The sequence below is a fragment of the Erythrolamprus reginae genome, chromosome Z (genome assembly GCF_031021105.1).
Source record: "Erythrolamprus reginae isolate rEryReg1 chromosome Z, rEryReg1.hap1, whole genome shotgun sequence".
In the NCBI taxonomy this organism is placed as follows: Eukaryota; Metazoa; Chordata; class Lepidosauria; order Squamata; family Dipsadidae; genus Erythrolamprus; species Erythrolamprus reginae.
In genome coordinates this window covers 14,195,419-14,221,880 of record NC_091963.1, presented here as the reverse complement: position 1 = coordinate 14,221,880, position 26,462 = coordinate 14,195,419, and the positions used below count along the sequence as shown (strand labels likewise).

General features: G+C 37.9%; 1 protein-coding gene across 4 annotated transcripts in view; it reads left to right on the top strand.

Moving 5' to 3' along the window:
• LOC139154351 (disco-interacting protein 2 homolog C) overlaps positions 1-26,462 on the top strand; it is a 416,316-nt gene that overhangs the window by 228,966 nt on the left and 160,888 nt on the right. For 3 of the 4 annotated variants that reach the window (XM_070728824.1, XM_070728822.1, XM_070728826.1), the window contains exons 2-3: positions 20,355-20,426; positions 25,738-25,911. In XM_070728824.1, coding sequence (XP_070584925.1) covers positions 20,355-20,426; positions 25,738-25,911 — 246 coding nt within the window. The remainder of the gene's footprint in view (positions 1-20,354; positions 20,427-25,737; positions 25,912-26,462) is intronic. The other variant, XM_070728823.1, reaches the window with a different exon arrangement.

Here is a 26,462-nt window from a genome sequence, read left to right as displayed (position 1 = left end):
TTTCTCATGTTGTCTCTCATGGTTGAGGTCTACCTATTATGTCAATTACAGGCCTCTCTCATCTTTTTAAGTGAGAAAACTTGCACAATTGGTGTCTGACTAAATACTCCCCCCCCCCCCCCCCAGACACACACTGTATATACTGCTTCATAATATTTTTCAGCCTTGTCAATGTGATTTACAAAGCCAGTTTACTGCTCCCAACAATCTGGGTCCCCATTTGCTGACCTCAGAAGGTTGGAAAGCTGAGTCAACCTTGAGCTGGTCAGAATCAAACTTTCGGCAGTCTGCAGAATCAGACTGCAATGCTGCACTCTAATCATTGAGTCTGAAGTTTTATTCTATGTATACAGTATCTCCAAATTTAGACAGGCACAGTCTTTCCAGAGTATAGTGGCATATCGCTAGAAATGATGTTACTTTAGTTGCTTTAATGGGATCTGAAGTTGGAAATCTGAGCAATTGAAAACAAACCTTGCAGGCATTTCAAGGATCTCAGATACAGCTTTATGGGATACAAATAACTAGAATAAGCAAAACAATACTGAATTGTCATTCATTGCTTTGATTGTTCCCCACTTCCTGTGGGAGGGACTGGAAGATGGTACAGCACATTGTTCTTTCAGAACAATGAGAAACACACTGTGTGGGCTGGGATAGAATAGTGAAACACTGCGGTTTCACTAATAATGCACTGGGGGAAGGGTGGTGCTTGAGGTGGAACAGATCTTCGTATCTGAAGGCACCTAGGTTGGAGAAAGATGACCTACACCATGAGTTTCTGATAATTTTTAGTTAAGCTCCTCTAGCTTGAAATGCAAGTTTGTAATCCCAGATTAGACGTCTCCAATTCCTTGCTGATGATATTCTTTAAAGGATGGGTAGAATGCCAATGGCAAAGGGTAGATCTGATTAAAAGATTAATGTCCATGTTAAGATTTCCTCAGTAGCTATGATAGCAGCTAAGAAATTCTGCCGGTTTTTCTAGAAAGCAAATGATTGCAGGTAGTTTTTCAATTTACAACTTTCAACTAGCATTCATCTAGCATACTGAAAAAAGTGACCTTGAGTGGTCCTCATGATTGTGATTGTCATAGTGTCCCCACAGGGACATGAAATCATTCAGAAACAGCTCTCAAAGGTTTACTTCTCCCTGAAATATGGTTAACAAGTCAACACACAGGCAGTCTTTCATTTACAGCCATTCATTTAGAGACCACTTGCTGATAGAATAGCAGTAAAAAAGTGAACATATTTTTCAGACTATAAGATGCACCGGCATATAAGATGCACTAGGATTTTGAAGAGGTAAGTAAGAAAAAATAGTTTTTGTCCTCCCTGGCTACCAAACCCTCTGTGCACATCATTTTTTGCAAAAATAGGTCCATTTTCACCCTTTTTTGCGAAAAACAGGGCATGCAGAGGGTTTGGGAGGCCTGCAGAGTGTTCTTGGGGGCTGGGGATAAGGCAACTTCTACACACCCCATTTTTTGCAAAAATGGAATACGGGGACAGGGCTGTATTTAGTGTATAAAACACACCACATTTCCACTCTCTTTTAGGGGAGAAAAAGGTGCATCTTATATTCTGCAAAATGTGGTACTTATTGCACATCCTCTCACACTTAAAATCATCACAGCATCCTCACACTCGCATCTTCTAAAATTGAGCTGCTGGGGAACCAGCATGTATTTACAATGGTTGTAATACCCCCAATTATATATTCACCATTGTAACCTTCACAACCAGTTTCTAACATTCAAAGTCTGGGAGTGAAGCCAGATCTGCTTAATCTGAGATAGAGCCAGGGTGGCGCAGTGGTTAGAATATAGCAGCACTGCAGGCTTCTTCAGCTAACTGCTAGCTGTAGTTCAGCAGTTCAAATCTCACCACCAGCTCAAGATTGACTCCGCCTTCCATCCTTCCAAAGTGGGTAAAATGAGGACCCAGATTATTGGGGCAATATGCTGATTCTGTAAACCACTTCGAGTGGACAGTAAAAGCACTATGAAGTGGTATATAAGTCTAAATGCTTTTGCTATAATACTATAATGACCTTCTGATTCGCTTAACAACTGCAGTGATTTGCTTAACAATAGTGGCAAAAAAAGTAATAGAATCAGACACAACTTACCTGAAAATCACCTTGCTCAGCAATAGAAATTGTGGTTCCAGTTGTTGCCGTAAGTCAAGGACTACCGCTACTTGTGTTCTCAACCCCCTAGGAAGGAGCAAAATTGCTTACAGTTGATGCAAAACCATGGGAAGAAGGAAGAACATGTTCTTCAGAAGGAACAGGAAAGGAAATTGAGAAGGTTCAGCAACTCTGCTTGTCTTTTGCCTGTCAGAATTGATTGTACTGCATGAAACTGTGTTTTAGGAAAGTGGGCTGTCTAATTCCTCACCCTTTTCCAAAACTGTGAATTGGACGGGGAAACAGAGGCACAGAAAATTGGAAAATGCAGATAAGGTGTTAGGTTTCTTTGGTCTTTGTTGTAACTGCTTTCATCTTCTAAAAATTTCAGGCAATTTCATGTCACCTTTGTTGGTCCATGGATACACATGATGAAAAATCTTTCATGGTTGGAGGAACAAATTAAAAAAAATCAATTGGAAATCAATGGAATAGGGAACTAAGATAGAAAAGCTAGTTTTCAAAGAAAAACCTATCAGAGAGACATTATGTTCTATAACTCTAGAGCAAATGATGTTTGGTTTGGCAGAAAATAGTATTCCATATTTGCCTTATCACTGATTATGTGTTTGGGCCCTTGTATTGTTCTCTGGAAGCCTAAATTATTCTCATACAGAACAAAATATAATCAGTAGCCTAAGTGAAAACCTATTATCAAGTCTTCCTTGTTTTCAAATTGAGGTGTTAAGAGTTGCAAGCAGTTCAGATTATTTGAATTCTCTGGACTTGCATCTTGTAAATATCCAAGCACTCCAAATACTAAATTATTCTCTTAGATGACTGTGTTTTCTACAGTTAGCACCATTTAATATGTAGGCTCTTGTTGCCTCTCTTGACAAAAGCTGACAATGTTTTGTACCATGTAATTGCCTGTTATTACAAGCAAAGTGATTTACGCTCTAGCTTCCTAGTGAAATATACTAAGTTATTTTTCATGGAGCTTGGGGACAAAAAGAAAAAACAAATTTATTTTTTCTCACAGTAATAGCACTTAGATTTATATACCGCTTCACAGCTTTATCTAAGTCAGTGGTTCTCAACCTTTCTAATGCCATGACTCTTTAATATAGTTCCTCATTTTATAGTGACCCCAGCCATAAATCTAAGTCTAATTATCCCAACAGAGTTTTAAGCTGATTGGCAGGAAGGTCAGAGGGACACCCCCACTGTAAATGACTGATTGGTCGGATTTTATTTATTTATTTATTTGTCAAACAAGTATAGTATTATAATACATATTAACATAACATAACATAACATAAGTAGAATGTAGTAGTAGAAAGGATAATAAGGCAGTAGGACAGGGACATTAGGCACAAAAGTGCACTTATGCACGCCCCTTACAGACCTCTTAGAAAAGGGGAGAGGTCAATTGTAGATAATGCAAGGTTGAAGATTTTGGGGTTGGGGGAAGAAACAACAGAGTCAGGTAATGAGTTCCAGGCGGTGACCACTCTATTGCTGAAATCGTATTTTCTGCAGTCAAGTTTGGAGCGATTTACATTCAGTTTATATCTATTACGTGCTCTTGTGTTGTTGTTGTTGACGGTGAAGTAGTCACTGACATGGGAGGACATTATGATGTATGATTTTATGAACAACAGTTAAATCAGTTCGGGGACAACATAGTTGTAAATTTTCTAGATTTAGTATTTGAAGTCTGGAGGAGTAGGGTAATTTGTTACGTGATGAGGAGTGAAGGACTCTTCTTGTGAAGTATTTCTGGACTCCTTTGATTGTATTAATGTCTGATATGCACTGTGGATTTTATTTATTTGGATTGTAAAAATATGTTTCAAGGTACCAGAATAGAAGCTTTAGTTCCTAAAACTATGGGAAATTTGTCTTTTCCCCATGGTCTTAGTTGACCCATGTGAAATGATCATTCAACCTCCAGGTCCTGACCCCCAGGTTGAGAAGCACTGCTCTAAGCGGTTTACAGAGTGAGCATATTGCCCTCAACAATCTAGGTCTCCATTTTACTGATTTTGGATGGATGGAAGGCTGAGTCAACCTTGAGCCAGTGAGGATCAAACCACTGCACCATCATGGCTCATGAATGTATGACCATGAAAAAAACCTATGCTGTTAGAGACATGGCAAAATTAACTGTTTTAATCAGAATAAAGAATATCTGGAATATCTACCTCTAGACTTTGAATTCGAAACAGGGGGGAAAAATGAAATCCTGAGGTTTGCTGATCAGATTAGTTTGTTGTTCTAGAAATGGCTAGTATTTACTAAGTATATACATAATAATAAAAAGTTGAGGCTGTAATTTTAATATGTATTTTACTGTGCTGAAAAAAATTAGAAGTCAGTGCTTCCCCCCTTCTCCTTTTTCCTACATTTCTTCTTTCCCTTTCCCTGTCCCATTTTCCTATCCTTATTTTCATTTTATATTATGATCTTTGTAAAAATAAGTGTATTCTTTATGTTACGAATACACAGGGAAGTTCGACTACCAGGTTGATTTGAAAGCATCGAGTCACGTTTATGCATTGGTATCATGGAAAAAAGCTGTACTTGAGCCAAGTACCTTAGAGTCTGATGAGGCTCCCATTTTAATATTTGACCTAAGTGGCAGTCGAGCATGCTAAACCACATAAATTGTTGTCAAGGTCCCTATTCCAGTCTGAGAAACCATAATGAAAATGAGAGCATTGGGATTAAAATACACAACACTGACAAATTACCCCATGTTCTCTTTATGTAATTTTATTGCAAGATAATTTATTTTCCTTTCTGTTGGATTGCTTCATGGGTGAGAAGTGTTGTCAGCCATGTAGTGAGCCATGAATGTGTACTCTGAATACAGCCTGATGTGGTTTGGGGAGCAGATCTGCTGAAGCATTGCAAAAGCATTTGTTTTTAAAAGGTTAAAAAATAATAATGGAACAACAGCCTTCGAAATAGTTGCTAATTAAGCAGTAGGTTGCAACCTACAAATATTTTTTAAAACCCTGTACGTAGCACTTAAAAATATGTTAGGAAATATTTTATTATCCATTTTTTAATGGAGAGGAGGGAAAAAAATGTTGACACCCCTAATTCTAAATTCTACCACATAGCACCCAGTGACTGATAAGGGCCCACAGAGTTGGTCTTCCCCAGTTCCCGTCAGCTAAACAGTGTCGGGGGAGAGCCTTCTATGTGGTGGCTCTGGCTGTCTGGAACCAGCTATCTCCTGAGATCCGTACTACCCCCACTTTATTGGCCTTCTGGAAAGGTGTAAAGACCTGGTTTTTCCGGCAGGCCTGAAGCCGTTGATCAGATGATACATTTATTTATTTAATTATTTTATTTAATTAAATTTGTATACTGTACTGCCCATTCCCAAGGATCAATATCTGGCCATAAATGATACGTATGGTCTTATTGTAGGTTTTAAATTGTTTTTAAACGGTTTTCTCTTTTTAGAGGTCCAAATATTTTAATACTGTATGTCTTGTTCTTTGTTGTGAGCCGCCCAGAGTCCTTAGGGAGTTGGGCAGCATACAGATGCAACTAACTAACTAATTAAATAAATAATTTTATCTATCCCAATTTTTCCCAGCTTTAATAAACTTCACATCTCTAAGTTTCTGTTTTTTGTTTTTAAGAGACATATTATCATTTAATGTTGATGCTGCCTTAAAATTGATTGATTTTATGTCAACAACTGAGTGTTGACTCTTAGCAACCAATTATATCGATTTTTTTCTCCTCCCCATGATAAAGTAGAATAATTTCAACCTGGCCATTTGTGCCTCAAAATGAGATCTTCGGGGTTGACTTCTTAGGTGATTCATTTGCTCTTTTTCCTGGTCTTCCCAGGAATCTTTCCAAGAGCTAAGTTAAAAAGCATCAATATTCTTCTTAGCCTGCTTTTTTTGAAATCTATAGAATGCCACGGGGAAAACAATATCACTGTTCTGATATTGTAGGCATATCCTGATATCTGAATGTCTTTTCCAAGCCCTTCAGTGCCTCGGAATTTAAGTGAACTTCCTTCCAGATCTTTTCTTGCTTAGTGTCTGAGCCAGACAAAGTCAATTTGGAGTTCATTAAAATTGTGTTAACCTTCCTAGGCAGGAACAACAGTACAACTATAGTTGAGCAATCATATTAATCACTCCTCCAAGACAATAGGGAGGGCTTGAGAGGTTGAGAAAAAAATTATTAGTTATTGTGATGCGATGCTTATGTAAAGGTGATAGAAGGAATATAGCTTTCGGCACGATTTTGATCAAATTGGCAGCCTGTATTTGGGTCCTTTAATTAATTATCAAGAAATAATGTATTGAAATGCCATTTTACAGCACTTCAGTTATTCTAATTTCATACATTTAAATATTCTACATTAGTCTTGATGCCACTTTTCCAGAGTTCTAGTAAATTAATAGTAAATCTTCCTGTTATTGTCTGAATAGTATTTTGAAATTATCTTCATAATAAGGACAGTAGCATAATTAAAGTTAAGGAACAAAATAAAATTATACCGGAAAACACAATAATGTAGTACAGTGGTACCTCTACCTAAGAAGGCTTCTACTTAAATTTTTTCTAGATAAGAACCGGGTGTTCCAGATTTTTTTTGCCTCTTCTAAGGAACCATTTTCTGCTTAGGAATCTGAGCCCGGAAAAATTTCCCAGGAAATTTGAGAGCGGCACAAAGGCCCAGTCAGTTTCCTGCTATTCCCCCTTTAATCCCGGCCATCTCAGACTTTTCTGGGCTGCCAGAGGAGCCTTTTGGTGGCGCTTAAGGAGGCTTTGGAAGTGCAGAGCGAAAGAAGCATTTTCCTTTCTCTAAGTGCTTGGAGAGGGAATAAACCTCTGCCAGCACCCAGAGAAAAGAAACTCTCCCTTCGCTCTGGGCAGCCCAGAACGAACAGAGTGTTTTCCTTTCTCTGGGCGCTTGGAGAGGGAATAAACCACTTCGCTGTGGTGACTTCCTTGCGCTACCTCCCATACACCCAGTGCGAGGTTGTCTCCTGGAGTGTCTGGGCGCAGAAAGGCAAAAGGGGGCACTTGCCTTCAGCCAAACCAAGGAGTCACAATAGTGAAGGAAAGGCGCCGGCTACAAAGTGAGCGAGTGAGAGGAGTGGGGAGCCCTTCAGCATGGGAAGGAAGAGGCAGCAGGTAGCAGCAGCAGCCGCAGACTTTCAGTCAAAGGAGGTTCCCCCCTCTTGCCCACCTGGGTTTCTCTCTCTGGTGCAGTGTATGGGAGGCAGCCTCGTGCCCGGTATATGGGAGGGGCATGCTCCTCCTCGACGCCTCAGAGTCCCCCCCTTTTTTTAAGCCTTAAAGTTTGGATTTTTTTGATTCCCCTCACCTCACCTTCTTCCTTTGGCAGCGACTGTCCTCCTCTTCTTCCTTCTCTTCCTCCCACCCAAATTCCAAGCTTTTATTTCTTTCCTAATGGGTTTGCGCGCATTATTTGCTTTTACATTGATTCCTATGGGAAAAACTGCTTCTACTTACATACTTTTCTACTTAAGAACCTGGTCACAGAACGAATTAAGTTCTTAAGTAGAGGTACCACTGTATGTCTGTGAGAGTATATTGCGGGGAGAGAGAGAAAGAGATGGATGGAAGGATGGATTAATGGATGGATGGACGGATATAAGCCATTTTGATGTATTGGCTAAAAGCATTAGGCTAGAAACTGGGAGTCAGTGAATTCCAGTTCTGCCTTATTACACATATAAAGCTAACTGGGTTTGAGAGTTCAGAAAAATCATATCAGGAAAACTGCCAGAACTTGTTCAACACTTACATGAAAATATGTAGACATGAATTTATCTGTATAGAATATATTCCATGAATATGTGTGTGTGTGTGTGTAGAAATATGCACATATATGCAAATACAGAGCTAAGAAAGCTTAAGGGGAATTTTGGTTGAGACAATTGCAGGCAAATAATTATAAGGCCTATTTTTTATTTCCATTCTTTTGAGCTAATTTTCTCAGTATACAGTATGTGGGATACTATTATATAGACACAATATACCTTGATTTAAGCACAGTGCTTGGCAGGGTATTATTTGACATTTTGATTATCAGAATAGAGAAATGGAAGATGGATGACACGACAATTATGTGGCTGAATAAATGGATATATTTTCAAAGAGTTCTGGCAATGACAATCTTAGTAGATTCTTAATAACTTCAATTATGAAGTAGAGTGCCATAAAATTCAGTCCTGCATCCTGTCCTCCTTATTTTTTATTAATCACTTGAATTAGAATTAAGAAGTGGAGGGAAACTTTGTCACCTGCACCAAATGGAGGGAGATATCTAGTACCCTAGAACAGTGTTTCCCAACCTTGGCAACTTGAAGAGATCTGGACTTCAACTCCCAGAATCCCCCAGCCAGCAAATGCTGGCTGGGGAATTCTGGGAGTTGAAGTCCAGATCTCTTCAAGTTGCCAAGGTTGGGAAACACTGCCCTAGAAGACAGATATCAAATGTAAACCAATCATACTAAATTAGAAAGATAAATTGAAAATAAAAGAAATAAATAAGGAGTAATGCAAATTTCTTTACTTAGAAAAGGAACTATACAGTATAAGGAAAACCTATCCTGGTAATAAGTCTTTGGAGTCCAACTGAAAATGTGATTTTATTTATAAGTCATTCCCACCTAGACTTCCTGTTACTTCTGAGGCCAACTTCTCTTGCTTTTCACTGATGATTTTGATATACTTTTGAAAGATTTGGCATGCAAATACAGTAATTGTGAAGAAAGAAATACATCTTACAATACTTGTGAAAAAATAGCGTAGTTGATTACAAAGAGTTACACATAATGGTTTAGACTGCATCACATTTCCATATAAAAAAAATAAAAATTCAACTGGGTTCTGCATTGTTTAGATCCATCTTATTCATTTTGTCTGGTTCTGAGCGCCATGCTTTAAGACAAACTGCGAGAAGAGGAAGAGTAGGGAATACAGTAGAGTCTTGAAGAAAGTCTCAAAAGAGAGCATGTAGGAGTTCAAAATGTTTAGTTGAAAGGAAAGTAGAAAGGGAAGGGGAGGATAGGAAGAAAGGAGGAAGGGAAAGGAGAAAGGGAAGGGAAAGAAAATAAAAGACAGGAAAGAAGGAAAGGAAAGGAGGGGAGAAAGGGTGGGGGAAGTAAAGAAGGAACAGAGAAAGGGAAAGAAAGAAAGGAAATGAGAAAGAGAAGGGAAGCAAAGGACAGGAAAGGAGAAAGGGAGGAGAAAGGGAAGGGAAGAACAGGAAAAAAGGAAAGGAGATGAGAAAAGGAAGGCAATGAAAAAGGGAAAAAAGGATGGGAGGGAGGGAAGGAAGGAAGGAAAATTAGGAAGACATTGATTAGCATTTTTCAAAAACTGTTACTATTTATTTATTAAGAACATTTATAGTCATGGTGACTCCAGCTACAGAAATAAAGCCCCAATTCCTTCCTTTCTTCCATCCTCCCTCCCTCCTTCCTTCCTGTTTCCTTCTCCTCTTCCTCTTTTCTTCTTCTTCTTCTGTTCCTTATCTTATCTTTATCCTTCTCCTCTTCCTCCTCCATCATCAACAACATCAAAATCATTATCATCAAAATTATTTCTAGTTTTTGTTGCTAATACAGCTGGACAGTGCTGATTTGAACAGGAAAGATAATTTTTCCAGCAGTTGACTTTTTAAAAATCTGCACTTCAAAGATAACCCATCAGCCATATAAAGAAATGAAAGGGGAGTATGACATTAGGAGTGATACTAATGGGGTAAAATTCCAAAAATGGAAGTGATTTGCTTTCATTACATAAAGTGTCTGTTTAAGCTTGAGCCGGGGTGGCGCAGCAGGTAGAGTGCTGTACTGCAGGCCACTGAAGCTGACTGTAGATCTGAAAGTCAGCGGTTCAAATCTCATCACCGGCTCAAGGTTGACTCAGCCTTCCATCCTTCCGAGGTGGGTAAAATGAGGACCCGGATTGTGGGGGCAATAGCCTAGCTCTGTTACAAAGTGCTATTGCTAACATGTTGTAAGCCGCCCTGAGTCTAAGGAGAAGGGCGACATAAAAATTGAATAAATAAATAAATAAATAAATAAAAGAAATAAACATTGAGGATGGAAAGCTTCCCCGCTAAACTTAGTTCTCTTTATACCACAGTAAGCCACGAAAGCATTGGTGATACAAATGCTTCTTTCTTAAGGAAATTCTCAAGGGACCAATAGACCACACAGTGATCGTGGCAGAGAATACTTACATTTAATGAAATGCATTTGCCATTCTCCCTTTTAGCCAAAATCATGGCATTTCAGTCTGTCATCCGGTTGGTCAAAATTAGAATCTTTCAGTAGTGAACCTTGATAAGTGGCCTGTTAAATTCAGTGAAGTTTCTATATGGTGGATTCATCCTGTATTCATCTTGAACCAGGGGAGGATTTCAGACAAGGAGAAAAACTTGAAAATTGTCCAAGCTGACGTTGAACAGGAGATTGGTCAGGATATTTTCAGTTTGTGACAAATAACAATCTAACTTTCTAACCAAGCAAATGTATGACTAAAGTAGTGTATCTGACCTTACGATGTGCAAACTACAACCCCCAGAATGGTGAATCCCTATATTGTGTGTGCCCAGGTTCGCCTGGTGCACCAGTTGCGGCCCTATTTGGACAGGGAGTCATTGCTCACAGTTGCTCATGCCCTCATCACCTCGAGGATGGATTACTGCAACGCTCTCTACATGGGGTTTCCTTTGAAAAGTGTTCGGAAACTTCAGATCGTGCAGAACGCAGCCGCGAGTGCCATCGTGGGGCTTCCTAGATTCGCCCACGTTTCTTCAACACTCCATTGGCTGCCGATCAGTTTCCGGTCACAATTCAAAGTGTTGGTCATGACCTTTAAAGCCCTACATGGCATTGGACCAGAGTACCTCCGGAACCGCCTGCTACCGCACGAATCCCAGTGACCGATAAGGTCCCACAGAGTTGGCCTTCTCTGAGTCCCGTCGACAAAACAATGTCGTTTGGCGGGCCCCAGGGGAAGAGCCTTCTCTGTGGCGGCCCCGGCTCCCTGGAACCAACTTCCCCCGGAGATTAGAACTGCCCCCAACCTCCCTGTCTTTCGTAAACTACTCAAGACTCACTTATACCGCCAGGCATGGGGGAGTTGAGACACCTTTCCTCCAGGTTTTTTTATACTTTGTTTTATGTTTGGTATGAATGTGCTGGTTGGTTTTTTTAAATAATGATAGGGTTTTATATGTTTTTTAATATTAGATTTATTCCACTGCTATATTGTTTTTATTACTGTTGTGAGCCGCCCTGAGTCTTCAGAGAGGGGCGGCATACAAATCTAATAAATAAAATAAATACATTTTGGGAGTTAAAGTCCACAAGTCATAAAGTTGCCAAAGTTAAGAAACAAGGTAAAGAGTAAAAATCTCTTTAGAATTGCTTCTTAATTGAAATTATAAGAGGAGTTGGCAGAAAATTAGATGCTCATTATTAGATATTTATTGCTAACGATACAAGAATCAGGCTTGTATGTGTATAATTACGTGTGTGTGTGTGTGTGTGTGTGTATGTGTGTGTGTGTGATTTGGAATAGTTTTAAATATGATCAGTGAAAGTTGGTTTTCTCCTTTTTGAGTACCTTTCATTAATGGTATAGAAAGGGGGGTTAAAATTAAAAATTTTGGCCTTTTTGAGAATGTTGACATGAATTATATATTCTAAATTTCAGAATCTTTAGTTCATCTATTAGAAAGGGGAGGAAAGTAAAGAAAAAGAACAGACACACACACAAACAAACACACACACAAAAAAAAGAAACAGACCCTCGGTAAATATGAGAAAAATGTACAGTATAGAGTTTAGAGGTATTGTAAATATTTTTGCAAAAAAGGTGTCAGACGGTTTGGCCTAGTGCTGAAGACACCAAATTGTCTAGTCCTGCCTTGGATAGTTGGTTGATTATGAGCCAATCCCAAGGAAATTGCAAATTAGGCATGAACATAGAAACATAGAAGATCGACGGCAGAAAAAGACCTCATGGTCCATCTAGTCTGCCCTTATACTATTTCCTGTATTTTATCTTAGGATGGATATATGTTTATATGTGTTAACATGGCTGGGTGACTTTGAGCCAGTCACCTTCACTCAGCTCAACTTATCACTACCTCATAGGATGGATGTTATGAGGAAAATAGGAGGAGGGCGTAGTATTATATTTATTTATTATTTATTTATTTGGTTGGATTTCTAGGCCGCCCTTCTTCTGCTTACAAAAATAAGAATAAAATGCAATACAGAATACTGTATAGCAGAAGAAATCCAACCCTAAAACCAATATTAAAACCCCATATATATTTCTGTCAAGTCACCCGGCAGATCCAAATATGGCAGGGAACCTTTTGCCTCTCAGTCCTACTCCAGGGGCCCTCCAGACACCAAATCATATTTTCGAATTTGTAAAGAACTGATAAAGAAATAGAGGGAGACCTGGATAGACCTGTTTCAAGCTTATTAGCTCTCATCAGCTAACCATACCCTCATAGCATTCAAACATGGGTTAAAGATTCTAACCACTAGGCCACAGGCTCTACTCATTTTTATCAGTTAAGCCAGGGGACATTTAAATGTTTTTCTGTCAAGTCACCCAGCAGATCCAAATATGGGAGGGAACTCACTTCTCCCCTTTTGCTTCTCAGCTCCACTCCAGGGGCCATCCAGACACCATATTTTTATATTTTTAAATATAAAAGTATGGTGTCTGGGTGGCCCCTGGAGTGGGGCTGAGAAGCAAAAGGGGAGAAGTGAGTTCCCTCCCATATTTGGATCTGCCAGATGACTTGACAGAAAAACATTTAAATTTATATATATTTAAACCAGGCATTCACAGTCATTCTAGATATAATCAAACAGTCATATTCTCGACTGGAGCAAGATGTTAAACTCAACAGCCCCAGGCCTGCTGGCAAAGGTAAGTTTGCCGGCACCTCATCGCATCTCATAGCAATGAACTCTGAGGATCTGAAAAAACGAATTGGTGCTCTACATAAAGTTGGTCTAGGCCTAGGCAAAGTTGACTCTTCTATGACTTTTGGATTTCAACTCCCAGAATTCCTGAGCCATTTATGCTAGCTCAGGAATCCTGGGAGTTGAAGTCCACATTTCATAGAAGGGCCAACTTGGCCTACCCCTGGCCTAGGCTATAAGAAGATTGTCAAGGCCCTGAAACTTAGCTGCAATACAGTGGCAAAGACCATACATCAGTTTAATGGGACAAATTCCACTCAGAACAGGCCTCGCTATGCTATATATTCACTGCCCTGAGTTATTTATAAAAATAATAAAGATGGTATATAAATAAATATAAATAAAATGTGGGCCCTATTATATTATACAGTGGTACCTCGAGATACGAGTTTAATTCGTTCCGGACCTGGGCTCTTAAGTCGAGCAGCTCTTATCTCGAACGACTTTTCCCCATAGGAATTAATGTAAATAATTTTAATTGGTTCCAGCCCTCAAAAAACTCACAAAGTTAGTCTAAATTATGCAGAAAGACATGTTTTTAATGAAGAAATGTACATTTACATATAAATGAATAATGAAGTTTCTTTCACTTAACTTGTAAACTTTCTTAAACTTTTAAATTTACATATGTTCAACTTCTCTGCCACCCAATCCTGTAGGACAGAGGTCCCCAACCCTTTTTGCACCAGGGACCGGCTTTAAGCGATCAAGAGAGGAATGGGTGAATGAATGGACGGAGGGTGGGAAGGAAGGAAGGAAAGAGGGAAGGGACAGGAACAGAGGAAGGAAGGAAGGAAACTTATGAAAGGGGAGAGTAAGAGAGGAATGAGTGAAGGGAGGGAGGGAGGGAAGAAGGTGGGAAGGAGAAAGAAAAGAAGAAATAGAGGAAGGGAAGGTAAAAGAGAGAAAGAAAAAGAGCAAGAAAGAAAGAAAGAAAGAAAGAAAGGGGGAAGGGACAGGAACAGAGGAAGGAAGCAAGGAAACTTATGAAAGGGGAGAGTAAGAGAGGAATGAGTGAAGGGAGGGAGGGAAGAAGGTGGGAAGGAGAAAGAAAAGAAGAAATAGAGGAAGGGAAGGTAAAAGAGAGAAAGAAAAAGAGCAAGAAAGAAAGCTGCAAGCACCCCCCCGAGCCCCCCAGGCCGGCTGCAACCTTTTAAAACATGCACGCCGCTTCGCAGCTGTCTCCTGAAGCCGAACGCGGAAGTTAGCGTTTGGCTTCAGGAGACAGCTCCTTGGCGCTTGTATCTCGAATTTGGGCTTGTAAGTAGAACAAAAATATCTCTCCCCTCCCAGCTCTTATCTCGAGTTGCTCTTAAGTAGAGCAGCTCTTATGTCGGGGTTCCACTGTATATATACTGCTCAAAAAAAATAAAGGGAACACTTAAAAAACAGAATATAACTCCAAGTAAATCAAACTTCTGTGAAATCAAACTGTCCACTTAGGAAGCAGCACTTAGGAATCAAACTTCTGTGAAATCAAACTGTCCACTTAGGAAGCAGCACTGATTGACAATCAATTTCATTTTGCTGTCAGCACATTCAACTTTTTACAGAACAAAGTATTTAATGAGAATATTTCATTCATTCAGATCTAGGATGTGTTATTTGAGTGTTCCCTTTATTTTTTTGAGCAGTGTATTTTTACTATTCAAAGTGATGTTATTCTAGTATTCTGATCCCCCCCCCCAAATTTATTTGCCCCAATGGGTGATATTCAGACTATACCGGAGAAGATTTCCAGATTTAAGGATGGAGTCCAAATACTTCATAGTTCATCCATACCTCTAATTTTATGTATGTTTTGAATATTCCTATAATAATAATAATAATAATAATAATAATAATAATAATAATAATAATACAAATATTAGTAGCAAATATTTGTAGCTCAGGGTTGAACATTGGAATCCTTGGTGATCTCAAAGGTTTATTATTATTATTATTATTATTATTATTATTATTATTATTATTATTATTATTATTTGCAGACATTTCATTACCCTAGTTGGATTCTACAATAACAATCTCCTAACCATTGCTCTTGAAACCCCTCTTGATGTCAAGAGTTATTTACTGGATAGTTTACAGATGGCCGTTTTAGAAGTCCAAAAACCTCTTAAAGATGTACAATCAATCTAGTTGTTGACCTGAATGTTGGCTAGGCTGCAAAATACATGTCTCTCGGTTTGGGTGCGTTTTCCCCCCTCTCAATGCGTTTCTGCAGATTGCTTCCTTCAAGCTGTAATCCCTTGTCTCCTTGTGTATTTTTGGAAGGGCAGACAGAGAGATTCTGCATCATCAGTGAGAGAAATTAGTGAGTCATAGCACTCATTTATGAGGAACGTTGTTTCATTCGAATCTCTCTTGTCAAGATGCTGACAGTAAATTTGAGTCATTGGCAGAAAACAAGCTGTATAGCAACTTGACTATTTGGAGGATAAAAATAGATTGGGGGGGGATGGATGCTGACTTTCGTCTCAAACCCTCAAACTTCAGAATATAAGATCCCCCCCCCATCCACATTTTGGTTTCATGATCTGCATATGCTTGAATCTTGATTAAAACCAGTTTTTGTTTTCTAGATGTTTGTGTTTAGTTAAATCCTCATGTGGAGCTATTCAACAACTCTAGGGCAGTTCCAGGGTGGTGTCTTCCAGATTTTTTATTGTTGACAACATTTTTATTTTTGAATTATTACTGTACTGTTTTGCTTTCTTTCTGCCAAAATAAATGCTTTGGGGGGAGGGGGGTTAGAATGATGTAATAGGAGACTGTACATTCTACAAAGATGATTATTTTGTCCGTTTAGCTGAATGGTTTTATTTTTTTCTTCAAATGGTGCCAGCTGCGTAAAATTCTGGTAGAGAACCTTTATACTATGTTCTGCAACTTTAGGGTAGCCTTCGCAACCAGTATTCTCTAGATACAGAGAATTTCAGCACTCATAATTATCAACCAATTCAATAGGAATTATGGGAGCTTGAAGTTTAAATTGAAATCTGCATATAAAGGTTGGAGAATATCTCCTTAGAAACTGAACCTGTGGTGTTTCAAAAACCAAAGCAAGTCCTCTACAATTTCCCTTCTCTATTTCAACCTATTAAACATGTTATTATTAGTATGAAATCAGATAAACAGTTTGCTATGCACATTATGTCTAGAGCATTTGCAGAGAGTATTTTGCAACAAGCAAGCAGCCCCCAGTTATCTCTAAGAATATGCTACTGATGTGTAAGTTTACTTTGAAATGTGATTGCCAAGAAATTGATAATATTTTGATGTCTTGAAGTTACAATGTCACTGAAGAAAGTGACTTCTAATTGTTTTTTACATTTAAGACTGTTGCTGGGTTCTTGTGGTCACATGGTCATTATTCAGGTGCTTGACCACTGGTATATATGTGTAATGATTGCAATATCCTGGGGAAGCTAAATCCACTTAACTGTGTTATTAACCTACTAACAACTGCAGTGATTCACTTAATAACTTACGGCACCGCCTTCTGCTGCATGAATCCTACAGATCTCACAGAGTCGGCCTTCTCCAGGCTCCGTTAACTAGACAATGTCATTTGTGGGGCCTAGGTGAAGAGCCTTCTCTGGGGGGGGGACTGGCCCTCTGTAATCAGCTCCCCCCAGAAATTCATACCGCCCCTACCCTCTTCTCCTTCCACAAGAGTCTTAAGACTCATTTATGCTGCCAGGCTTGGCACCACTAGACTCTAGCCCTCTGGCCGATGAATGAGTTGAGAGTAAGTTGACCGAATGGGAATGGCTATTTTAATGGTTTTCTGGTTTTTTTTAGATTATAAATTTAAATTAATTGGATTTAGGATGTTATATATTGTTCTCTTATATGCTGTAAGCCGCCCCAAGTCCTTGGAGAGGGGCAGCATAAAAGTCAAATAAATAGATAGATAGATAGATAGATAGATAGATAGATAGATAGATAGATAGATAGATAGATAGATAGATAGACAGACAGACAGACAAATAAATAGACAAATAAATAGCTATGATCAGAAAGATAAAAAAATGGGGCAAAACTCATTTAACAGAATTAAATATTCTGCTTACCAACAGAAATTTTGGGCTCAATTGTGGTTGTAAGTCAAAGACTATCTGTATTCTTAACTCTGTGATTAGATTCTTCACAGGGCCACATCTCTAATAATTAGAGATGAATTGAAATGCCAGTCTTACAAACTTTTTAAAAGTGCATCAGCAATATTGTCCCACTATTTTTTTTCTAAACAATAAGAGCTTCCAAATATGACTTAGTTTATATAAATGTGTTTGTCTTCAAAATGTCACAGAACTTTTAGTGCCGAGTACTTATTTAGAAATTATTATTATTTTATATGTCAGAGGAATCTATGCTGATGAATTGTCTGGAAGCTGAGTCATGGAAGCTGAACTTCTTTTCTTTTCTTTTTTGTATTTTTTGTATTTTTTCACCAAACTTACACAAACATTCATCTATATACACCATACATATCCATATATATTATCAATCCATACATATTATCTCCCAAATATAAACATATATCCTCAATTTGCCCCTTTTATATTTTTATCTCCCATCTGCTTTCCTTCTATATTTTATACTACTCCCCTCCCCCTTCTTTTCTTGTTGGTTCAAAAAGTTTCACTGTTTTATCCAAGTAGTTTCTTCGGTCTTCTATGGTGATGATTTGTGGCTTTTCGAGTACATGTGCAAAGATTGGTTAGTGAAACTTGCTAACTCTAGAAAGAAGATCCATAGCATATGGATTAAAAAATATCAAAATGGTGGTCATAGATAGGGTTCATCTTCATCTAAATTTAGTATTAACAATTTGCAAATGGCTATAGTTATGTGGATATGAGCATGAAAAACATGAAGCTCTGTTTTTTCATGTTCATACCTACATAAATATAGCCATTTGAAAATTTAGGATAGAATAGTATAGAATAGAATAGAATAGGAGTTGGAAGGGACCTTCCAACTCCCTGCTTAGACAGGAAATCCTACACCACTTCAGACAAATGGTTATCCAACATCTTAAAAGCTTCCAGTGTTGGAGCATTTACAACTTCTGGAGGCAAACTGTTCCACCAATTAATTGTTCTAATTGTCAGGAAATTTCTCTTCAGTTGCTTCTCTCCTTGTTCAGCTTCCACCCATTGCTTCTTATTCTACCCTTAGGTGCTTTGGAGAATAGTTTGACTCCCTCTTATTTGTGACAACCCTTGAGATATTAGAACACTGCTATTATGTCTCTCCTAGTCCTTCTTTTCATTAGACATACCCGGTTCCTGCAACTGTTATTTATACGTTTTAGTCTCCAGTCTCCTAATTGTTTTTGTTGTTCTTCTCTGCACTCTTCCTAGAGTCTCAACATCCTTTTTTGCATCATGGCAACTAAAAATGAATGCAATATTCCAACTGTAGCCTTAGAATACTGCATAACTATATTCTAAGAAACTGTTAGTAGCCATAACAGTGGGCCTTCTCTGTGCTATCCTAAGTCTACATAACAGTGTGCCATCCTCTTCCTCCCTCTTGGAATTAAAAGAGCTGAAAGGCTTTAGGAATTTAGGGAGGTCAAGGTTTTTTTTCTTCTCCTAATAAGCTTTTGGGGACTGAAGTAAATATCCTCCCAGCCTTTTGTAATTGTTTATGCCTAGAGTTTTTCTGATATAGCTGGGTTAATGGTTATTAACTCCTAAATTAAGATACAGGTAGTCCTCAGCTTACAATGGTAATTATGACCTAAATTGTTTTTGCAGTCATTGCAGGTGACCATATGATCAAAATCAATTTTATAGTATATTTTGTGCTGGTCATTAAGAGACTGCATTTTTACCCACTAGGTATTTTTGCTGGAAGCAGAAGTAAACACCAGAAATTGGCAAAAAAAACCCCCACCATTGAAAATTATTGACACATAACAGTGGGACCCTGCAAACTGTTTGCCAAGTGTCCAAGATGCAATCGTGTGTGTGTGCGCGCTCATGCACTTATATGTGTGTGCATATGCCTACAGATGTCATAACTTGGAAATTGGGTCATAAATAGCTTTTGGGAAATCCATCATGCTTCAAATAATCACTAAGGGATCAGTCATAAATCAAGGATAAAATTAACTGTATGGACTGTAGTCACTCTTATTATGGATGTACTGAATACCCTGCTTAGAGCAGTTGAAGCAATAGATGAATAATCAAGAAAGAAAAATAATAAACATGATTTCAACATTTAAAGTAGTTTTTCACTGAATGGAAATTACTAGAAGCCACAATTGAAGAAAACCACTTGTAGTCACCTTGAGAATGAATGACTTACCTTATTTCTCCACCATTTTATAAATAAATTAGTTGTCCTCTTGAGGCCATGCGACTGGAGCTTTCCAAATTTTCAGGCAGCTCAAGATCAGCATTTGGAGAATGTCAGGAGGAGTTGCTAGTGATCAAAGTCTGCCAGAGTGCTGGAATAAAACTATATAAAGCTTTGGGATTCACTAGCAAAACCAGTCAATTAATGCCCCTGTCTTTATTTTTTGCTTTTGGTGCATCTCAGGACATAGTATTTGATCTGTCATAAAAAATCATCTCAGCCGTATGGCTGAAGGGATAGAAATAGTATCTTTTTATAGCCTGGTCTGGATAAGTTTGATGCAATTGATGCTTTGTATTTTTGTCTTCAAGTAGCTCTTAAAAGCTTAGCCAAATGTTTATACAATACTATTATTTGAATGGTGTACCAACAGTTCCAAATCTTTTGTGCATCCTTCATGCTTGATTAAAGAATCCCATTAATAGTGGTGGAAAATGCTAATTGGCAATGTCCTTTGCCAGCCCTTACTGGCTCAAATATCCTATATAATCCATTGTTGATTAACATAATGAAAACTGCTTTATTTTTATAAGACGGAATATTGCAATGACAATGCAGCCCTCTGAATATTGGATTTCCACAACTGGTAGAAAACTACACTGGGTTTAGCTGCCAAAAATGGCTCCAGCTTAAATGATCTTTTCCCGGCAAAATGGAAATAATATATTTTCAACTGTTTATTCATTATGATCATCAAAACAAATAGTGGCGCAAAGAGAAAGTGTTTACCTTCTTGACTTGAGTGGATGAGTTCTTTCTTCATTAAAGCTTGTGTTAATTTTCTTTGCTCTCTTTGACAGGTGACATCACACAGAAGGGCTATGAAAAGAAGAGATCAAAATTAATTGGGGCCTACTTGCCACAACCTCCAGGTATGTAGAAATTTAAACTCAGTGCATGGAACTGTCATGTGTATTAATCATTACAACAACCTGTTAATGTGCATTGTAGAGAGTTTATTATCTGGAGGCACAAAATAATCTGTCACTATTGTGTAATGTGTGTCAGTTCTTCCCACTAGCTAATTTTTGTGGACAAATGTTTGTCTCCTTGTTTAAATATATGGCCCTAGGTGTCCATCTCTTCTTATTCCCATCCCGGTTTTATAACAATAGTACTAGCACTTATATTTATATACTGCTCCATACAGCACTCCGTGAGCTGTTTACAATTGTCAGCATATTGCCCCCAATAATCTGGGCCCTCATTTTGCTAATTTAGGAATCACGGAAGATTGAGGCAACCTTGAAGTGGTCAATATCGAACTCTTGGCAGTGGGAAGAATTAGCCTGTTAAATTGCACTCTAACCACTGTGACAATAGGCAGCAATAGGAATCGCATGGTAAATGGAGCTAGATGAGATTGTTGAAAAGTATTGAACTATTTTCAACTAAAATTATGGAAGTAAATAATATCTGGCCATATTTAATTATTTCAAATTTCAAATCAAAATTTTTATTTATTTATATTTCATATTTCTAAATTGCCCATCCCCCTCAAATATATTTTCTTAAAGAAATTGATATTTCCAGAAGTAGGCATTGTGAGCAAAATGTCTATAGAATGTGTCAAAATGTTATAAAATTTGGAACTGAATAAAATACTTAAGATACATATGGTTGGAGGGAATGCTACCTCATTCCTGACAAGCAATCTTCAAAATTACTGGCCTGAAAAACATCTGTCCACACTATCGCCAGCTTCACTTAATTGACTCTTACTTAGTCCATCATTACCTACTAAGGAATTTCTACAGATTTTGAAGAAAATGAAAAAGGAGAGATAGATTATCAAATCCATTTTCTGGACACTACAGTCAAAATATTAAACAATTCAAGAGAAAGCCTAGAATCCCTCCATGGATGACATTTGAGCAGCCTTGAGCGAAAGAGAAATTTCCCATTGCCTTTCTCTGGTGGTGGTCTTATAGATAGAAATGAAACTCCTGTAACCCATGTCCTTTCAATTTTTGGGACAGTACATCCCAGACCAACTGTGTTCTAATTATTCCTCCCTAATCTGTTGGATCAGCTTCTTCCAAAACTGCCCAACTGCTTAGCGTGGCTGAGAAATCTTGGAAGATGTATTTAAAATTCAACTGGAAGGTGTCCAATTGGACAAGGCTATCTCAGTTATCAGTATTTGGGACAAATGCCAGCACTCACCTTGGCGCACTTCCCTGTGGTCCATATAACAGTAGCAGAAATTAAATAGCGAGAAATAGGTGATTATTTCATTCATAATTAATGCAGTGACATTTCTTTGTTTGGCTCTTTGGTATGCATCAACCAGTCAACTCTCAAAAATAAAATGTATAATTTTTTTAAATAGCTGAAGGTATTAGAACCTTCGGAGAGGGGCGGCATACAAATCTAAGTAATAATAAATAAATAAATAAATAAATAAATAAATGTATTAGACCATGTATTAGACCAGGCATTAGATGCCTGCTGGCCAGTTTTTTTTCCTGTGCTTGCAATTATAGCTGTTTAGAATCAAGGAAGTGGCAGAGGGCCAGGTAAGAAAGTAGAGGATTTCACCTGGTACCAAAACAGAGTATTAAAACTTGATGTACCACCAAAATCTTAATAGTCCACTACAACCAATGAGTCATGGACAGCAAAAAACACCAGCTGGCACAGTAATTGCTTGACTTCACTGATCTTCAGCAATAGGGTTACATGATGGGTAGGAAGTTCTCCAGTTGTGCCAGTACTATTTTCTTTTGTAAAACAAATAGCAAAAGCAGAATCCCAATCAAAATAAGGACAATAGCAGGGAAGAATAGGTATATTCTTAGTATATCCCTTGGGCAGGGATTTGAACTAGAAAAACTCTAAGGTCCCTTCTAGCCCTATGATTTTATTATTCTATGAGTGTCTTCCTCTTCCCTCTATGATTCCTGAGTCCAGTAGTCCATCCTTCCTGCCCTACATAAATAAAATCTGTCAGTGCTACTATTAGTTGATCAATGATGTCTGATGATAGCTTTGGTCTCATTTCTTGTCTTCTCTTTCTCCCTTAACGAGAAAAAGAAAAACCCAATAATGGAGCAAAATACTTTATACAAGCATGCATTTATAACTTAAAGAAAGTTACAAAGATATAAATAGATCTCTATATATCTTATTATAGAACAGGAGCAAGGGACAGTTACACATAGGATTATTTTCATATGCATAGAAGCCAAGGCTAAATGGCCTATTTCTTCCTGCTTTATCCTCTTATTTTCCCACTCGTGCTGGCAGGTGAATGAGTCAGACTAACTCAGTATTGCATGACATCTGAATCCAGGATGAGGTTTTATTGCACCCAGACAAGCAGGATTATGAGCTGGTTTTAAAGGAGCTTTGTCATTTACTTATAAATCCTGCCTTGCTTGGGCATAATATAATCTGGAATTTGAATGTCACTCTTCTGTAATCAACATGTAGCTCTGGATGGATGAAGGAAGTAAAATCTGGGTTCGAAAAGGTTGCATGGACTCACATTGTGGATTTAAGTGCTACACGAACTCTTCCATTAGTTTTAAAAGTTTTCCCAAACAAGGCAGTATCAGGATTTTATTTCAGTTCTTCTCCAAATATTTAAGAAATCTTTTGAAATGTATGCATTCCCCAGAACCTGTTACAGCATAGTATTTAAGTCAGTGGTTAGAAAAGGAAAATCTGGAATCAAAATTGCCCTTCTGAAAGATGCTGTATCCCTTTTCTATAAAATAATATAAAAAGTCAGATGATTAAGAGGGCATTTTGTGGTAATTGCCATTAATTTTAAGTAGATGATGCTCACCTAATTTTCAGAATTTCCTGTTTGGCAAAAGTGATTCTGGTTTTAAAAAATTAGATTTACACTGATGTTTCCAGTCCTCAAGGCCAATTAACTTTTAGATTATGATTCCCCAGAAAGAATATACATATATGTATGTATATAGACACATATCTATATACATACACGTGTGTATGTATGTATGTATGTATGTATGCGTATGTATGTATGTATGTATTGTATGTATTGTATGTATGTATGTATGTATGTATGCGTATAAAAGTAGAGAGCAGCAGATTGGAAAGGCTGCACCAGAGTAATGTTAAAATATGCACATAGATTAGTAAAAAAACAACTATGCATTTTTGCTGAATAGGCATGCACAGTGGAAACAGACATATTTTCTACACATACATAAATATAACAATATGAATTGTCCTTATATTTTTTGGCTTCGGTGTATATTATAGATAGTTCTGTCTTAACCACCACAATTGGAATTGGGAGCTCAATTGCTAAGCAATGTGGTCATTAAGCAGAACATTGCATGATTGCACTAAACCTACGATATCATTTCCGTTATGGGTATCAAGCAAGACACCAAACTTCCACTTGCAATTTTACTGCTAGTTTCTACTGGATGGAATTCAGCTGTTAAGTGCAAGTGGAAGCAATGCAACCATGATTGCAATTATAAATGCCCGCTGGTTACAAAATGTCCAAATTTTAATTACATAACTGCAGGGGACGCTGTCATAGCCATAAATGCAAGGGCTTGTCATAAATTTCCCTTTTCATTGTTGTCATAACTTTGAGCAGCCGCTTAATAGATCAGCTATTAAGTGAGGACTACTTGCATATGCGGAGTTATAGTGGGAAAAATCTTGCCAGTATAGTTTTGCATAGTGCCATGAAGTGTTTACAGTATGATTTTCATGTCATGTAGGAATAAATAATAAGCTCTAAAACTTTCACTTGAATTTATATAATTTCCAGGCTGAAATCTAGAAGATCATAAGTGGGAGTTTACAAATTTAGTATTCTTCCAAACCAGGTATAAAGAATATGACATTTTTAGCATTATCCACATAGAAAATTAACTTAGAAAAGACCACTCCGTATACAAAACCATTTAATTATTTGAGCCCTACTTCCCTCATTTTAGAAGTTAAACCATGAAGAGAATATACAAAGGTCAAAGTCTGACCTTCAGAGGTGTCCAGAAATCTATTAACATTGTATTTTTAGCTGAAACAATCCAAATTTTTGTTGCATTATTTTAAGAAAAACAATTTTGTTTGCCAAAAAATTAAAATCCTGCTCTTCAGAATCATATAATATACCTGCCCCTCCTATGCAAATAAAGCAAATATTTTTCATAATTTGTTTTGCTTTTTGGGTGGCAATTCACACACACACTTTTGCCAGTCTGAAGTAAAAGGATAAAAAAAACCTTCACTGATCATATTTTTCGTGAGACATCAAAAAAACCGCTGATTAACTCTTCAGACATCTTTGCATCTTCTAGCACTTTTACTCTTTAAAAGAAGGTGTGATTGCTAGAATATTAAGTTCAGCCTCTGCTAACACATTCTGTAGAGTTTCTAGGATTCCCTGCCAAATTTATGGACTTTGTCCTGTATTAGCTATTTATGCTACAGCAAAATTGGAAAAAATATGTAGGAGACACCCCTGTGCGGTTCTCTCATTGTGTTATGCCAACAAAATAAGCAGCTGCTTAAGTTGCATACTACTGCTTCCTAGAGCCAGGAGAGTGTGTATTTGTCATAGTCTTTGTTCCTATATTTCTGTCTTTAGCACTTTTCAGACAAAATTGGTGTTTTCTTGTAATGAATCTTGCTTGCTTCTATATTCTTCCAAAGGGGAGTTGCTTTGTCCATTTTGGGGATGATGTTGTTTTAAAGTGCCATTAGTTGCACTTTGATCAATATTTGCTATGATCTATTGGAACATGCAATGTCAAATCATTGGGAAAAGTTTGGTGTTTCATATCTTTAAACCAAAACAATTTAATTCTGTATGTATGTAATACTTTGGGTAAGGTGCCTTTACGTTTCGAGCAAACATACCCAAAATACTGGTTGTAAACCAAAAGGCAGCTCTTGACTATTTCAACATCCAGTCTTCTGGCTGCTGCTTTGTTGACATTACAAACACCAATGTTGGCTTAGTGGGAAATTGATTATGTGGCTCTGTTTTACAATGTCTGTATATGTGTTTGTATGTTTAGGGGCGGGGTGGGGGCGGGATGTATGTATATGTGCAGGTACATCTGCTTTGGGACTTGTGTGTGTACATACTTCAACTGCATGGGGGCTAAAACTCCATCCGTGGCTGTAACAAATGTAAAAAAACTAAACATGATTTAATTAGTTTTTTTCGAATTGTTACAGCAGCGAATGGAGCTGCCGCGGTACGGTGTAGACTGCAGCACAGTGAAGGGCCCGCAAGAAGGATGCACCGCACTAGCAACATTGGGGTCTGTGACATCCGGGAAGCAGCAGCTAGAGAGCGCACAGCACCGCACAGCACAGCAGCAAACCGTCCCCTCTTTTACTTTCGTTTTGGTGAGCACAACAACTGTACTTATGTTTATATATCTGTATATGTTTGACAATAATGTTGACAGCAGATGGTTGGATTTCATGGATGTGGTATGTGAAGGAAGTTACAGCACAGAGAAAGGTGACATTTGCAAATCCAGAATTACACTCCATTTATGTGTTGTTTCACAATATGCATCTAATAAAACTCCAGCTATATCTGTTAGAGTAGCAATATTCCTGAAAGAAGTTACAAACTTCTGAAAATTGGATTTTGCTGGACATTCCAAAGCCATCTCTGAAAGACAAGTGTTGACTTAGTCAAGGTCATTACTGCCAATTCCTTTGCTACTTTGCAAAAAAAAAAACAGGCTTGAAAAAATGTATCTGTATCCACACACATATGTGTTTTAGAGTATTATGTGAATCAAAGAGTAGCAGTTTACTTTAAAACTATGGTTTTAGTGATATATATGAAAGTCCTTATTGCTTTCCTGCTCAGTGTTCTGAAAGCAAGTACTACCATATTCCATTCCAATGTAGATCTTTCTGCTGTTTTCCACAATGCACCATTC